The sequence below is a fragment of the Chelonoidis abingdonii genome, chromosome 20, assembly GCF_003597395.2.
Source record: "Chelonoidis abingdonii isolate Lonesome George chromosome 20, CheloAbing_2.0, whole genome shotgun sequence".
NCBI classification, from domain to species: Eukaryota; Metazoa; Chordata; order Testudines; family Testudinidae; genus Chelonoidis; species Chelonoidis abingdonii.
Genome location: NC_133788.1, coordinates 11,714,747 through 11,731,794, shown reverse-complemented (window position 1 = coordinate 11,731,794; position 17,048 = coordinate 11,714,747). Strand labels below are relative to the sequence as shown.

Sequence of the window (17,048 nt, the reverse complement as noted above, 5' to 3'; positions counted from 1 at the left end):
TTTCAGAGATGTCTTAGTCCACCGCTGAGTAAAGGAGGAGAGAGCTTATGTGGTGGAAGGAGTGAGGGAAAGAGGAAGGCAAGAATACTGGAGCAGAGGAGACGAGACATCCTGGAAATGTTTACTTGGCTTTAGGCCCTCAGTAAAGAGGGCTAAGGATGAATATAATGATCCATGGTATATTAAGGGTAAACATTATTATGATCTGCTGGGGAAAGACCTCTTGCTTCTAAGCTGACTAGCTATTTTTCCTTTCTAAATGTTGCATCATAGTAGTTAAGATAAATCCTGTCTCTTTCTAGCTGCGGTCCCAGGAAACAGCAGAGCTGCTGGCGGAGAAAGCTCAGATTGCAGAAGAAGAGGCCAAACTGCTGGCCCAGAATGCTGCAGAAGCTGAGCAAGAACGGCAGAGGTTGGAGATCACAGCACTGAAAACCAAGGAGGAGAAGCGTCTGATGGAGCAGAAGATGCGGGAGACAGAGCTGATTGCAGTAAAACTAGTGAAAGAGTCAGATCGAAGGTTAGATTTGCTTGAGGGTCTGGTGGGTGGCATCTGTCAGCTGTGGCACTTGTGGATACTGTGTGACTATCTTCCTGGAGTTTACGTGTGGAAGGAGGAATTTCCCAGGTGACACTTCACAGCTTTGTGGATCTTGTTCATTCCCACCTTGTATCAGTGAATTTGAAATTACTGCCAGAAATTGTTGAGCAAAAATTGCATCTTCAGCTATAGAGTTTTAACTGTGACTGACTGTGCGCAACTCCTTAGTGTTTTCGAAAGACTGAGGTCAAGTATCAGAGGGGTAGCTGTGTTAGTCTGGATCTGTAAAAGCAGCAAAGAATCCTGCTGCACCTTATAGACTAACAGACGTTTTGGAGCATGAGCTTTCGTGGGTGAATACATCCGACGATACATACATCCGACGAAGTGGGTATTCACCCACGAAAGCTCATGCTCCAAAACGTCTGTTAGTCTATAAGGTGCCACAGGATTCTTTGCTGCTCTGAAAGACTGAGGGCTACTAATGGAGAGTCTAAACTTAAATGTAAAGCCCAGTGAACGCTAGAATCATGCTAATTAGAGGAATTTAAACTTATAAGCGGTTTGCAGGATTCTATTATGGGGTTCCTAGCCCAGTGTAGTGAACTTAATATAGACACTGTTGTAGATTATGTATAGTCTATTGTTCGCACATGTATAGAATCCTAGGGCTCAGTGCTGTCCTAAAATACAGGGCATGCCTCATGTTGTATAGTGGTACAGGTATTGGTAAAGTACTTATCACCCTGTTACCTGAGGGCACTTCACTTATGCTGACATGGTGTTAAACAACATTTTCCCAAAACAGGGAGCACTTACTTTTCAAACCAGCATCCCAGAGAGGATCTTTGATGCCAGATAATGGTTGAAGGCCCAGACATTACAAGACAATGGGTGCAGAACTGGGCCCATAGGAATTAGAGATTAAAAAGATCTATTAAATCAGCCAGCTAATGCAGGACTCTTCCTGCAATCACCTCTTCTTGTGCTTTGTCCAGTTTTCAATGTCCTGTGCAATCAGGCTTTCACCTGTGGAGACTATTGCAGAGCCTAAAAGATGTCTCTCAGGAAACAAGCTAGGGGTATGAATTTGGTGTGTTGCCACATGCTTGAAATCTACCACCTAACAGTCACAGTATGTTTGTCTGACAGAGCCAAAGAAGCTGAACATCTAAAACAGGATCTGCATGAAGCCAGGGAAGCTGAACGAAAAGCAAAGCAGAAACTTCTGGATGTAACTAAGCTTAATTTTCTTGTAAGTTACCCAGTTTATGTTCTGGTGGGCAACACTTTATTGGAGAGTAGACAAATAACCAATCATCATTTAAATGTAGATACAATGTAACTAACAAGTAAATACACATTCTCCATGAAGCTTGCTCAAGACACTTTGTTACCAAGCTGATGTATTTATAACCTCTTGGTACTTTGCAGTCTTTGGACTTCACAATTTTAACGTCATGACAATTTAAGGAATATCTTATCTATCTCCATCGCTGTTAATCACGTAGCATACACAGTACCCAGAGATGTTTGCAATTTAAGGATACCTGGATGTCATACTAACAGAAATGAAATACGGAAACCAAGTGACATTGAGAGAACTTTAGGAAGGGCTCAGAAAAGGAGCTTAGAGGATGAAAACTTGTCTGCGGCTTCAAACTTCTTTTGTATGCTCCAGTATAACAAAAGAGGGAATCTGTATTGTCAAAACAGAGGATTGGGACAGTCAGGTTCTATTCCATTCTTTGCCACTGAGTCACTATGTGAACTAGGGCAAGCAACTTAAGATAAAATTTTTAAAAGCGTCTGAGTCTCGTTTTCAAAAGTGCCAGACTCTTCAGTACTTTAGCTTTTATTTTTGTGAGTGTAACAGGATAAGATGAAAGTTTATTCCTCCCAGTCTGTGTTTAAAGTAAAGCTGTGGGCTTGCACAGAAGCAGTATTTGCCACTGTGACCTGAGATGCCAGGAGCAAGTGCCACTAATCCTGCTTATGGGGAAGCCAATCTATGCACATGCTGCACTCTCTGTGATATCCACAAAGTTTAAAAATTAGATGGGGAAACATTCTAGCCATGATGCTTCTCTCTCATTGGCACACAGTCTGTATGCATTGTAATGTATTTCATTGAAGGCTAACATTTTATTTCAAAAAGATTTGTTTAGGGCCAGCCAGCCAGGGAGGAAAGGGATACAAATGCCTACAGCCATCTTTACAATCAATGGGAAGATATCAATTTTGGAGACAGCATGTGAGACGCTTGTAGAAGCTAGGAATATACTTGAAATTAAAAACAAATGTTCTAATTGTATTGTTAATGGAACAAACTCTTTTTGATTACCTTGCATCTTTTAGCATGTGGCCCGATATCCTCATCATTCACCTGCTGACACCAGAGATGTCATCTGTGACAAAGGATCTGTAAAGATGGATTTAAAAGATGTAGATCTGAAGAGACTGTCCTTTGAGATAGAAAGAGAGAGGTACTGGAACACTCCTAAGATGTAAATAAACGAGGGAGTCTTAACCTGAGAAACTAGAGGTGGAAAATACCCATGTCTCCTGATGTATCTTCCTACCAATGCAGGATTGTTCCCCACGATACATATGGATGTTTGCCTTCTACAGAAGTAATAGCATCACCTCTGTAACTCATTAGCTTTTTAGAAGGAGAAAAGATGTTTTCTTGGCTTCTAGCCATGAAGAGTACAGCACTCTGGGATTTAAAGGAATACATTGTCTAGGAGCAAAGGACTCTACTCCAATATGAGTATGCAGGAGGACTGAAACAACTGACTGGTGCATTGAGAGGGCTTTCCTTTCCTTTGCCCCATTGTAGACTGTATACTGACTAGGGGAACCATTGTTCTGTTATGGTCTTTCCTACATTCCTGTGAAAAGTGGCTTTAAAATCTACCAAAAGACTATTCAAAATGTTCCTAGACATTACACTTGCTTGCCAACACAGACCTTGGAGAGCATCAAGTTGGTTCTGAGGCCATCTTGAATGTTAAAAGTGGTTCATAAGCTGCACTGTGGGCAAATGGATATAAAATGGCAAGACTCACTCTCTTTTAAATGTTTTTTTCACTCCACATGGACTATAATGTATGTTTATGCTTTCATGGAGTTTATCATCAGAAGAGACCATTAGTCAGCTAGCCTAACTTCCTGTATGTCACAGCTCAGATACCCCCATATGGACCCAAATAACTTCAGCAGTATCGACTTTATACAATCTGTTTTAAAAAAACCAGTTTCTGTAAAATCAGAATAATCCCGTAGTGTAGACACACCCTCAATCTGACTGATTGAAATGCATTAATGTTCTGATGGTAAATTAGCTGACAATGCAAGGAGCTAGTAAACTTATTAGTTGCATCATCGTTGTGCCTAGAATCCCCAGCCATGGACCAGGACTCCATTGTGCTAGGCAATGTCGAGTCACAGAACAAAAAGATGGTCCCTGCCCCCAAATAGCTTATGATCTAAGTGGAAGACAAGAGACAACAGATGGATGTAGACAGACTTAATCTTATCTATACCTATTGCAGGACCCCCTATGATTCTGCAGATTCCCATATAAAACTGGTTCTCCAACTGTTTAATAACACCTAACAGAAGATTGTGTGTGTTACTGCTGGATTTCTAGTTGAGAGGGAGCAGGTATTGCTGTAATCATCTGGAAGTAATATCTTCACAGGTTTCCCGTGCAGCCTATAGCTTGAGCTTACATTTCTAACCATTCCATTTACCTAGTCTAGATCTGGTTTATTTTATTAGTGAATTTTTGCATATTTTGGGAGCAGAGCTTCAGCCTCACAGAATAAATAAAATACGAATTGGATGAAGTTATTGACTGTCAATTGAATAACTTCACATGTCAAATCTCTGATGTAAGATTAATGGGTTTATAATGGAGATTGATTTTGCCCAAGAAGATAGGAATGAAAATTTCTTACAAATTGCCCTTACAAAATAGATTAATGTAAAAACTACAAAACCCTCCTTTACAGCTACCACTGGCTAATTAGATACATTTTTTGTCGTCTTCTCTCCCTGTGTGGATTGCAGGTTAGATTACTTGGAAAAGAGCAAAAAATTTGAAGATCGATTGAAAGAGCTGAAGTCAGAAATCCATGCGTTAAAACTAGGGGAAAAACAAACTGGGCTCTACTCTCACTGGAATGAAGTTCTTGGATCCTTGGATTGTTCAACAGGAAATGTATGTAACCCTAAATATAGGTTTTATAATAACAGATAAGCTTACTCATGCAGTGGAAATTAATAAATATAGGTTTGGTTGACACCATAAATGAAGGAACATTGGAATCCCTAAAATGTTTCTAAAAGCATATGCTAAACATACGCTTCATATTTTGGTATGAAACACAGGTTCGCTATCTCTATTGATAATAAAATGTGAAAAGTGGGTCTGGAGACATTAAAAGTGACATTTTCTGTTGGAAGCTTTTTATGGGAGGAATCTCCTCAAATGTACAAGAGTTAAAAGATTGTGAACTCCCAGGAAGAGTCCCATAAAGGCTGAAGGCTGTTGGACAAAATAAGCTCTTGCAAGCTCATAACAGTTAAATGTGGCATAGTTGTAATCAGTCTCTTTCTACTTTATGCTTTTTGTGGCTATTTATTCTTCAGGTGTGATGATTTTGTGTGTGTGTGTGAAGTCGGCTTTTTATGCCAGGTTTTTGTGATTCAGCAAACAAACTTTCGAGTCCCTTTCTGGACCAGGGCAACAGTGACAAGCCCCAGCCCTTCCAGATTTCTCCAAACCTAGTAGAAATTTGTCTTAGAGTAACACATATATTAGAGACAAAAAAGGGAGGCTTGGGTGAGAGAAGGCTCCTATATTTTCAGGTCCGTGTATTTAATATGCCTTTGGCTTAACGTGAGCTGATGTAGTGAGAACACTGTTTCACATATTCTGTCCTTTAAAGGTTCCGTCATGGATGAAAACCTTTGGAGCTGGAGACTTGTTTGATACAAATCTTCGAAAGCCCTTCCCAGCTTATCCATTAAATGCCACAAGCAGCTGGCCATGTACTAACAAGAGTCAACATACAGTGCCTGTGGAAAAGTCAACTTTTCAAACAAATACCTTGGTTGCCAGCAATGTGGGGACAGGAACTAGAAAACAGATTATAAAGGTAATGGGATTTATATTTATTTTCCCAAAATGTGAATGAATTTAGTGCTTGTGAAAGTAAGGAATCAATAGCTTGGGTCAAGCTCCTTCCACCCAACTTGGCCAGTGCCCTTCAATCCCAAACTGTGAAGGACTGCTGCTTACAATAGTCCTTCAGTTTCATGCCATTTAAGACAGCTTGTAAGATGGGCATCCTGAGATCAGCTGACTCCGTTCCACCTGTGATCAAAGCTGGAATATAAATGAAAGATAAATCCTGTTAGACAACAAGAGGATCTGTATTCAATAGCTGCATTTTCTTTATAGTTGGACCAAGCTTGAAAGTAAATTAATGTGTCCTCAGTGCTGGGATCAGCAGTTTAAAACATAAACATGACTTCCTTCTGCACTAGTATTTATGGCTGTGAAAACCTAACTTGCAGCATTAAGAGGTAGGTAATAAGATTCCAATAACTGAAATTGACCGAAGCACCTACAATTCAGCTCTTATGTGCAATGGTCATAGAACACCGCCTCTTTATCAGCTGTTTCACACCAGTACTACGTGGGTCCATGAGGGAGACCCTGCGTTCTTGTATACTTGGCTCCTTCCAGGTGAGTGAATACATTGGGGGATATAAAAGCTCAGTCTGCTTCTAGAGTTCAGCATTGGAGTGGTGTAGGACTCCTGTTCTCAGTGTGAGACTGGTTTAAGGGCAGGCAACTGTTATTGAACATTTATCAACAAGTAACTTTATGCACTATTAACAGTGCTGATTGTCAGAGAACTAACTGGAAGTTTAAAGAAACATTGTCTGTGAATGAGGCTAGGGCAAGAGTTTCTAGTCTATGATCAATAAACTTGAGCTGTGCTCGTCCTCTCCTTCGTATATTTATTGTAAAGATTTTTCAGAATCACTAGAGCCCATGTCACATGATCTTAACATGCAGACTGTTGGTATAGAATTGTAAGATACAAAGTCCAATGCGGTTGGACAGAAGGAGCATCTTCCTAATGCAAATAATAAGGTAATTATTTTAAGAAAAAATAGACTCCAAACTGCAAAGTGATATGTCAGTGTGAAAACTTCCATCGGGAGGGCAGGAAAAAAAGTCAAGGCATTTTAATGTGACTTCCTAAAGGCCACAGCGAGTTGATGTCAAAGCCTGCCTGAGAGTTAAGGAATTCCTGGCTCCCACTCATATGCTTAAACAGAACTTTAGGGTGGAAATAACTTCTTTGATTTGCACATAGGTTCAGCAGCATGACTCGGACGTGATCTACATTTGAAGCATCTCAGCGATTCACTAATGCTTTCATCAAGAAGTGAATAGGCAGAACTTGAAAGTAATCTATTTGGCTGCCACAAGTTACTTACACAAAACCACTGTATACCTTTTAGCTACTCGATGTCAGCATCAAAACGTGTCCGGTAATGAGAGTGTGGTGCTGCTCAGTGTCCAGAGAGGCAACATATGCCTGTAGCACTGAAAATGACAAGCATCTTTCGTGGTGGCAAACATGATGTAACTTGGCTCCTATATTATTTCATCTGTGCTTTGTGAGAAAACAGTGTAGGATAACAGGCATTTTAAATGTAAAGTGCTTTTTAAACTACGGAGCACTACTGAAATGCAGGACCCTTTAAAGCGAAGAGTAGTGTCAGTGGAACACATTGTGAGAGGAGGAGATATTTGGGAAAACTGTTTTTATAAGAAAATGTACAGAACACACATGACTAAGTCTTAGCAGCTGGTGTGACACTTCTAAAGCCTGTTTCAGCATAGGTGTTAGTCCACAGAACATTTTTCACTTCTTATCCCTAAACATAACAGACTGTCCCCATACTGGACTTGTATTTCTATTAGAGAAAGTTTAGCTCTTAATTCTAAATTTAGGATTGGACAGGCTTTTTTGTAGGTCTTAATACATCTATTACTTTGATGTCTCATGGAGATGCGAATGTATCGTAGTGGGGAAGTGCAAGACTTTTGTTTCTATATAGTTTTTGTGATCATGTGGAATAACTTTGTTGCTGCAACCTGTAGAAGACTGCATAACTTACTGTCTCAGAGAAATCTAAGTACTAGAGACAAAGGACACCTAACCCGGTATCTGCTAAAGAGGGACTCGTCTCTCATGAAGACTAACCCTGGTATCCACCACCCAGCATCTACTTTATCAGTAGGACCAATTTGTGCTTGAAGATGTTGTGCATTAAATGTATATTTAACTGAGATCTTCATATAGATTTCTGTGGAAGTAAACAATACAAAATTGTAGCTAAAATAGATTGAACATGCAGGACTCAGTAAAAATGGATGTTAATATTCATAAACATCTAGTCCTAAGTTAAAAATCTAAAGTATATTGAATAAAGCCTCAATCCCTTCTGTCAGCTTTAAGTGTGTGTATATATTGCTTGGATTTAGCTTTAAAGGTAGAGCATAAAATACTGAAAGTTTTTCAGCTCTGAGCACTGACAATGTAAGTGTAGTACATATGCTCCTTTAAAAGTCTTCATCTCTACTTCTTCACTTAACTTGCTTATCCTCTAACAGTAAAATAATTATAAACTTCTACATGTATCTTCTTGAAATGTGAATTGTATCCATATACAGGAAAACAATGTGCAAGGAAGTACAGGTGTTAGTTAAAGCAGAGCTGAAAATCAGCACATGGGCGAGTCAGCAACTTCAATAAGGTTTATTTTGATACTTGTCAACCATTCCTCCTGACCCATAAATACTAAACAAACCAACTGTACATAAATTACAAAAAAATCGAAAACGAACTCCCTCTACTCAGGAAAAACCTGAAAAATTCACCCAAATCCTAGAGAAGGCTTTACAGGGAGATAAACTCCCCACCCCCAGGAAGTTTGTGAACTGGATTCTGCTAAATTATTGCAACTCATCTTTCTCCTGTTAGTTTCTGAAGAGCAAACTTGGGAGCTAAGTTTTATCGCTAAAGAAAAACCGCTCTAATCATTATGGATGTAGTGATAGCTGAAGCTACAGGCAACCGAAAACACTAGGTGAGACGAATGAATTGCTCAGTTAATCTCAATGGGATATTAATACTGATAAGTATCTTTGGTGCTCAACCATCTCAAAGATGAGCATAATCAATGGCTTATCAACAGGGGAAATTTGCCAGCTTAACTGTACCAGTATAGTTTGTGTATAGCCACTAAGTCTAGTGTATGTCCACATACGACAACATGGTAGCAAAAAATCACACAGGTAATTTCAATTTTCAAAATGCTTAATGACTAAGGAACCCATATCCTATTGACTAGTAATGAGACTTAAACTCCAGTGTAACTTAAGTACTTCTAAATTTCTTATTGGTCTCCCCTGCAATCTGACCTATGAACAAGCTCAGGCTGTCAGACTAAAGGGGAGGTAAATTCCTGAGAGGGGGACAGAGGGGCTTTGCTAGGTACTTGTGTTAGCAATATGTTTGTTGTAGTTATAAATTAAGACCATCTTCACAGAAACTGTATGCATCAAATCAGAGGACAGCTGACAACTTTGTCACAAAATACATATGCCACTTCCCTCTAAGAGTCAGCAAGTGGCCACTGTACTTGCTCATCCCCTAAAACTAAGAAACAGAAATGGGACCAAACAACTAATGCATGTTTTGCTGCATCATACTACTGTCACAGTTGTTTAATGCCAGGGGCTCCATTTAAACTCCATGTTTATCCTTGAACTATCCATGGTTGGGTAGGTCCAGTTAGTATCATTTACTCTTTCCCCTCTATTTTGTATTTTCTCTCAGGAAGTAAGAATACATCTCTTGGAGTTGCTTAGCTGTATTATTCATATACTATCTAGTTTGAAAAACTGCTCTGTAATTTCAGCAAGGAAGTAGTTTAGAGTGCTGTACGTTCTGCAGCAGGTGGGTTGGTAGAAAGTGTGTGTGTGGACATCAGCAAGACACACAAAGGGTCTAACATGAAGATACTAGAGAAGTTTACAGTACTTTGGCTTTTATTTTGGATAAGATAAAGAACATATATAAACCTCCAGCAGGGGAAAACTAGGGTACACTGGGAGCTTGTCTATCTGAAGGAGCAGATGCCTTGACCTAGCCTAGATCAGGTTTATTTTAGTAGTGAATTTATGCATATTTTGGGAGCACAGCTTCAGCCTCACAGAAGCATAAAAGACCACTACCCTAGTGCCAGATCCTATAAAATACTTTATGTATATTTTATAATTCATTTAACAGTTGAAAGAATGAATTAGGGAAACACTTTTTTCCAAGTTAGGATGTATATTTTATATATGTCCCATGAATAAAATATAGAATGGTCCTCTATTCACAAATAGTGAAACTTCTCTAACAGTAGTATGTGGCAGTCTAGGTCACACATATTTAATGATGCCATTAAAGAAGGTAAATAATATACACCTTAACTCCATGCACTGTTTTAAGAGTGATACTTAATTTAATTCTTTTGGCTGTGCATGCTTCTCCTCATATGCAGTAAAGATCTCTGGGATATACGCAGCCTTCCACCAGCACTAAATTAAAGGGGAAAGGACTTGGCGCAGTTGAACACAGATATAATCAATACCAACACCAAAACAAAGCTAGTATAGCCTTTCACCGGAAAGTCCTATAACTTTATCCTTAGTGCAAATCGAACACTCAAACATCTCTTTATCAAAAGGCACTTGTTACCCAGACAAATGCAAGGAAACACGGCATGGAATTATCCCAAATAGAGCTAGTGACAGCAATAGGTTGGAAAAACAAAAACCTTAACAGAATGAGGTGGCTTAACTCTGCCTCTTTATAGTGTTTGCCACAAAAATGATGTAGGTGGAAGGGTTTTATTCAAACTTTTCATCTCCTTCTTCCACATCTTTCAGACTGAGTACTTCGAGCGAGCCTTTCCCTTTAGTCTCACACCGGATCAGTTCGTCAATCTCCCTGAAGCAGCCTGGGTCAATGAGGCACACCTGAAACATTTTACATACCAATCAGTAAAGATTTTAGTCTACATTGTGTCCTTTTCTCCTATGGCAATTTAATATACATATGACTGACCCCCTAAGCCTTAAGAAAACTTTTCCACATCTCTAAAAGTCAATATTTAAACAATCCAAATGGATCCATCTTTTGTTTGAGGGAGTTTTGCAGCTGCACCTGCCAATGCTCAACTTGTTGATGATGCAGCAGTGAAATTGCTGAAGAAGCCCAGTCTGTTGTAAGTAGCCCAGAGTATCACTAATTACAGATCTTGTTTAATGTATAGTTATTTTGGTGGAATACCTTTTAAATAAGTTACAGTATGGTCAGAACTGAATTGCAGTAAGATATGCTGCATGTGTTTTGCACTGTAAGAATTAAAATTTACCATCCTAACATATAGGGGACTAGCAAAATGAGAAAAGGAGGAAGTTAAACATGACTGATAAAAGTTGCTGCATTGTATTTTTCAAAGTTTGAGCCAGCAATTCTACAACAAATATGGGTACAGTAGATGATTGAGTCAAGAACTCTCATTCCTCAAGCAAGCGTTCCGACAGTCCTGAGCCTTTTAAGGCTTGAAAGCAGTCACTAAGACCATGAACAATTAAAAAAACCAAAACAATCCCCCAAATTCCAAATTATGCATCTCTGATTAATTCAATTTCAGTGCTTTAGTACAATTTCAGCTAACCCAAACACAGATTTTACATGTAGCCTTCAAAAGAACACAACTAAATGTAGAAAAATTGACTATGGAAACTAGATTCTTACAATTTCTAACTGTTCATCAAAGTCTTCACTCTCTATAACTTTGATCAGTGGTTTGAGCTTCTCTTTTAGCTTCTTGCCCTCTTTTGCTGGGAGAATGAACCGCAGTCTCATGTGAGCCCGCTCAATCTGCATAGTCTCCTTTAACTGTCTGATCACTTCCAAAGCCTGCAAAGACATTAACTACAAATGAAATTGGCATATGCTCATTTATTATTTACATAGCACCATATCCCACACTCAGGTTTAGCATTATTTACAACTGCTTATAGATGCTCACGAAACACTCTTTGGTACCATCCACTGGAATTCTCCAGGAATACATTTGGTATAGTCTAATCAGAACTGATTAACATGAAAAGGCAAATCTTATCGAAGTAGTGCCGGAATTGGACTTAAGGTGTCAGAAAAGCTGGAAATGTTGTTAAACAAGGTAGTTATATCAAAACGATAAAATTCAGGACATTCAAAATTAAGGATAAACACACTGTCCCACTGAACAACAGGAGGTAAAAAGAGAGCATAAGCGTTGAGTATTCTTGCTTTTGTTTTACACCCAACTTCGTTGCTGCTTTAATAATCTGTAGTTAGTTTCCTTTCCCCCCTTTCGTGGGCAGATACAAACCAAACTACGAAGTTTCAGATCACAAGGGTTTCTTTCTAACATTCAGCTCCTATGCCACCTCTTTCTGTCAAACAGAATGCTCACTTACCATCCTTAGATTTAGGCTCAAGTGACTGCTGTGGATGTTAATAAGGAAACTACACACAAAAATTCTTTTAAGTGAAAACAGAATTTTTGGGGACAGATACAGACCTGCTGTTTGGTGCTCCTGTTTGGTTTAACAGAATAGTGGATATCCTTCATGGCTCTTTCTATAAGGATTACTGTGTATGGCCTCTTTGTTTCAGGATTCACACATTTCTCAGCGACAATAGTTGCAATGTCTCTAAACATCTGCTCCAATTGTGTGTGTCGCTCTTTGTCAGATACCTGCAACTCCCCTTTTGTTAAAATCTAGAAGTGATTAATCAAGAATGAAAAAGTCTATTAAATAGTAATAATACATATTTGACTGACGAATAGAAATCCTAGCTCTGGGAAAGTTATTTATTTGTTTTCAAAGTAACAATTACGGTATGTCTTAGCTTAATTTGTGTATAGATCTTTAACCTGACTAGATTATTCTGCAGCATGTCAAGTATAACACTAGAATTTTTTCATAATACAAGAAAAAAAAACCTTATCCAAAAGTGTAATGCTTGTCTCATTAAACTATAAAAAGGAAACTAGTGTTTTTCAGATAAGGGTCAGATCCTACAAATGAAGTTAACAGTTTATATAAGTGTACCAACAAGGGGACCAAAAAAAATAAATAAAAGTAACAGGTTTATCTTGAAAACTGAAACAATTTCAAAATAAACAGCATTACTGAATATCTTGTTTGATTAAAAATGCAGATTTACTATTCATCCCTACTCATTCCTAGTACATTATAAATAGACCAATATAACAAAAAAATCTTTTGGATCAAGACACTTGTGAAACAAAACTTTATTACATCTCTTCCTCCATCCCTATCTTCCATTAGAAATTGGTCTAGTTAAAATTCTTTGGGACAGGGACCTTGCTTCAACATGTCTGTAAAGGACAATGCATCCTAATGATGCTATACAAAAAGTGCAAGTGGTCAGAACTCAGTTTTATAAATATCTCACTGGAAAGATCAGATATCAAGAAGAATGCCCACCCCCCAAGAAGCTGGTTCAGTAGTGACTGAAAGGGAAAAGTATCCTTTACTGGATCAGCAACACACCGGCTATAACAACTAGGCATTGCACGGACATCCCCCATCAGTCTACTGATCTGATATGACCCTGCTTTGTTCACAAGATCTGTGAGGAACATATGACCAGCACAAAGTGGTGTTGCTGAAAAGCACACATTTAAAACACTTTATTTCCAAAGAGAAGGGAAAAAATGTGTTTACCCAAAACTGTGATCAATAATAGAAAAAAAACCAAAACAAAATGTAATATACTAGAAAAGTCATTAAACTCTAACAGCATCAATTGACAGCTGGATATTCAGTTTAGCTAAATTTTAAGTGGAGGCAGGCTAGAATCTTTTGTGATTCACAATAAGGTGTGTTAACTTTATGCTTTCATGTATAGAAGACCTACCATCTTGCAGATTTCTGTTTGGTCATCAGTTCCAAAAGCTTTGACGAGATCTTCCTTCTTTGCAACTTGACCTTTAGAGACGTTTACAAATACTGTGTTGGTCTGTAGAACTTCATCAATGTCTTTTTCACTGGTAAATAACAATTGTATTCACAATTAGAAAACATGTACAAGCATAGCATTAGCTAGCAGGGAGTAGTCTTGTGGCTGCTACGCTGCATCTGAGGCTAGGGCACCAATTAGTGGAAGCTGGGAACTTGAGTGTGGGCAGCTATGGGACCTTCTCACCAGGAGCAATGTTGTTCGGGGCCCTCCGTAAGCCTAACTATATCTAACACAACATGGAGATTCCTTTTGTAGCTTTATGGAGTGGTTAATTCATTACTAACTTCTGAAGGACACCATCAAGTGACATAAATGAGAAACAAATTTCCTTCCCAGATTACTATCACCAGGTTGGTTACTAAAAAGGAAAGAACTTTAACATCTCCTCTAGTTTATAGTGCTTGTTTACTTTCAATCACTTGCAGCTCGAACCATGAAAATAAATTAAGTCATTCTCATATTCTGGTTCTCAATGCTGAAACATTTGTGTTGCATGCACTGCAGAATGTTTTTGTTTATAGAAAACTATTTTCACTGGAATTTTTAAAAAATGTCAACATTTATTTTAAGGGTTGATTTTCACAAAAAAAATGTAGCTGCTGGGGTTAAGCAATGGCTAATTAAGTTTGTGCAGCCATTAATGATCCTTTAGTACTCCAAGTATGACACATAAAATATTAATTTTGTGGGACTAGTCTGATTTTTTAAAAAAGTTAAACCCTTAGCTATGTCAGAGAAGCTAAAGAAAAAACATGGTTGAGACAATGAAATATAAAAGCCTCTCAACAGGCACTCAAACATTATGCTGATAGCGATAATATAAGTCCCAGAGAAAAAGACATATGAAATGGGTGTTTTTGAGTCATAGTGACTGCAGGCAGGGGTCTTTATTCTCAAACTGCGCTTGCCACTTCAATATTACTGGTGCAGAAACATAAAACAAGCACTGCCAACTGCAAGTCCCTGTACAAACATTGCAACAAACAAAATTGATCAATGTTTTCCAAATAAGAGCAGTCAAAACTGGCAGTGGCAACAGACAGTATTTCTAAATCTTGAAGTAAAACAACATTCACAAGAAGAGAAGGAGCTACCGTTTTAAAGGAGGGACACTTCCTCATGCAGAGGATAGGAGGAGACTTAGAAAAGTTAAGGCAAATACACTAAAGGTGTAAAGATACCTTCAAAGGGCAAGGAGGATCCAGGGGACTACGCTGGCATAACCTCATAGCAGATATGCGGCCTATGCCAACAGAAGGGATTTTTCCATTAATGCAGGAACACCACCTTCCCAACTGACATTAACTAGGTTGATAGAAGCATTCTTCCGTTGACAAACAGCACTCCACGGTGTGTTTTTTCATATCCCTGACTAATATAGCTACCTCAGCCTAACTTTGAAGACTATGGCTATACTAGAGAGTGCTGCTGTTCTCTCTCTACTGTAGCCGCTCTAAGAAGATGGGAGAGACCTCTCCCATCAACTCAGTTAATCTACTCTCAACAAGCGGCGGGGCGGCTATATCAATGGAAAAAGCTGTCCCACCGCCATAGTGCTGTCCACAGCGGTGATTAGGTCCATGCCACTTATGTCTCTCGGGCACTGACTTACACTGACATAAGTGGTAATGTAGACATAGCGTGAATGTAGACCATGCTTAATTACAGGAAGCTAAAACTGTTTACTCCTGAATCAGAGCATCTTCATGCTTTAACTTATGTGCATTGATGCCATGCCTCTAGCATATTAATCTTCAAGTTCGAGAGGGCCCTCAGGTAGACAAAGGAGATGCTTTCAGACCCTCTGTCAAGTATCAGAGGGGTAGCCCTGTTAGTCTGGCTCTGTAAAAGCAGCAGAGAATCCTGTGGCACCTTATAGACTAACAGACCGTTTGGAGCATGAGCTTTCCTGGGTGAATACACACTTCATCAGATGACTCAGGGCAGGGCCGGCCAACTCCTAGCTTCCCTGCACTCTACAAACACCTCCCCCAATGCCTGGGTGGAAATCTCTCCTCCAGTGGGATGAGGGCAAGTTACCCCTGCTCTGTAAGTGTTGGCACTAGCTGGAGAAGTAGGTTACTGGTGAGTCCTGGCCTGGTCCATTTCACTAGGAGCTGGATGTTGACAGGCACCTATTTAGATAAGACACTTCTCAGCACCACCTGGGGCATTCACCCCTCTCCCTCCCAGCCCTCAGATATCCGAGTCTTCTCCCCTCCAGAAACCCCCTAGCGAGGGGGTCCCACCCCAACCCCTCAAACGTCCCCAGCCCCTCACCCCTCCCCAGCCCTGCACCCACACCGGACTCCCCTCCTCCCCAGCAGTCCTGCACCTGCCTCAGACCTCCCCCCACCCGGCCCCAGCCCCCCCATCTTCCCTCCACGCCCTACCCCATATCGCCCTTCTCCGCCCTAGCGCCCGCCCGGCCCCGGCCCCGGCCCCGGCCCCGGCCCGTACTCACACCCCGCTCCGCCAACCCATGACTTTGTTGCGGTAGCAGGCGATCTCGAAGCGCTTCCCGGCGCGCCGGGTCCGCACCACAGCCACGTTGGTGAGGCGGATCTGGTTGGTGGGAGTGAAGATGGACATGGCGGCGGTCAAGCAGCGGCTGAGAGGTCTGTCAACAAGCGGCGCTGCGCCACTGCTATTAGCCGCCTCTTCCTCTTGGGACGCCCGCGCAACTCCGGAAACAGACGGCTCGAGGCGCCGCCGAAAGGCGTCCGGGCGGGGAAACGTGGCCCGGGAATCAAGGGTTCCGGGGCAGCGGCCACAGAGGGATCAGAGCGCGCGCGCGCGGTGTATGTGCGCGCGCCACTTCTCGCGCGTGGGCTCAGTTCCCCCTCACAGGGGTCCAGTTTTCCCGGGGGCGGGAGGACGCCAGGCCTCGGCCCCCGGGCTCGGAGCTCTCACAGCGCCGTGCACACGGCATGGTGGGGGTCTGACGTGGCCCCCGGGGTCGGGGCTCTCACAGCGCCGTGCACACGGCGTGGGGGTCTGACGTGGCCCCCGGGGTCGGGGCTCTCACAGCGCCGTGCACACGGCGTGGGGGTCTGACCTGGCCCCCGGGGTCGGGGCTCTCACAGCGCCGTGCACACGGCGTGGTGGGGGTCTGACCTGTCCCCAGAGGAGAGGCGGTTTGAAAGCAGGGCCCTGAGCCGACGTGAGTGGACGGCAAATCCCCCTCATCCTGTGCACGGTTCCCCTGGCCTGTGGGCACAGGGGGGCTACCCCCAGCCCCACGTACCTAGGGGGGCAGGATACTGCCTGTCAGGTAGTGTCATCTCCCCGTAACACCGGGCCACCCCCGA

The 17,048-nt window shown here is 41.2% G+C and overlaps 2 protein-coding genes across 11 annotated transcripts in view; one reads left to right on the top strand and one right to left on the bottom strand.

The window, feature by feature from the left end:
- LOC116821320 (merlin-like) overlaps positions 1 to 8,086 on the top strand; it is a 30,948-nt gene extending 22,862 nt beyond the window's left edge. For 9 of the 10 annotated variants that reach the window (XM_075073943.1, XM_075073942.1, XM_075073940.1 and 6 more), the window contains 6 exons: positions 303 to 520; positions 1,694 to 1,796; positions 2,900 to 3,027; positions 4,619 to 4,769; positions 5,500 to 5,709; positions 6,943 to 8,086. In XM_075073943.1, coding sequence (XP_074930044.1) covers positions 303 to 520; positions 1,694 to 1,796; positions 2,900 to 3,027; positions 4,619 to 4,769; positions 5,500 to 5,709; positions 6,943 to 6,978 — 846 coding nt within the window. In that variant the 3' untranslated portion in view covers positions 6,979 to 8,086. The remainder of the gene's footprint in view (positions 1 to 302; positions 521 to 1,693; positions 1,797 to 2,899; positions 3,028 to 4,618; positions 4,770 to 5,499; positions 5,710 to 6,942) is intronic. The other variant, XM_032774415.2, reaches the window with a different exon arrangement.
- Positions 8,087 to 8,375: 289 nt separating this feature from the next.
- SBDS (SBDS ribosome maturation factor) lies at positions 8,376 to 16,850 on the bottom strand. The gene is made up of 5 exons (XM_032774418.2): positions 16,202 to 16,850; positions 13,633 to 13,762; positions 12,266 to 12,466; positions 11,452 to 11,616; positions 8,376 to 10,667 (listed from the first exon to the last, which is right to left on the bottom strand). The coding sequence occupies exons 1-5, from the start codon at positions 16,327 to 16,329 to the stop codon at positions 10,539 to 10,541; spliced, it is 753 nt and encodes a 250-aa protein (XP_032630309.1). The 5' UTR covers positions 16,330 to 16,850; the 3' UTR covers positions 8,376 to 10,538.
- Between the last annotated feature and the right edge of the window lie 198 nt (positions 16,851 to 17,048).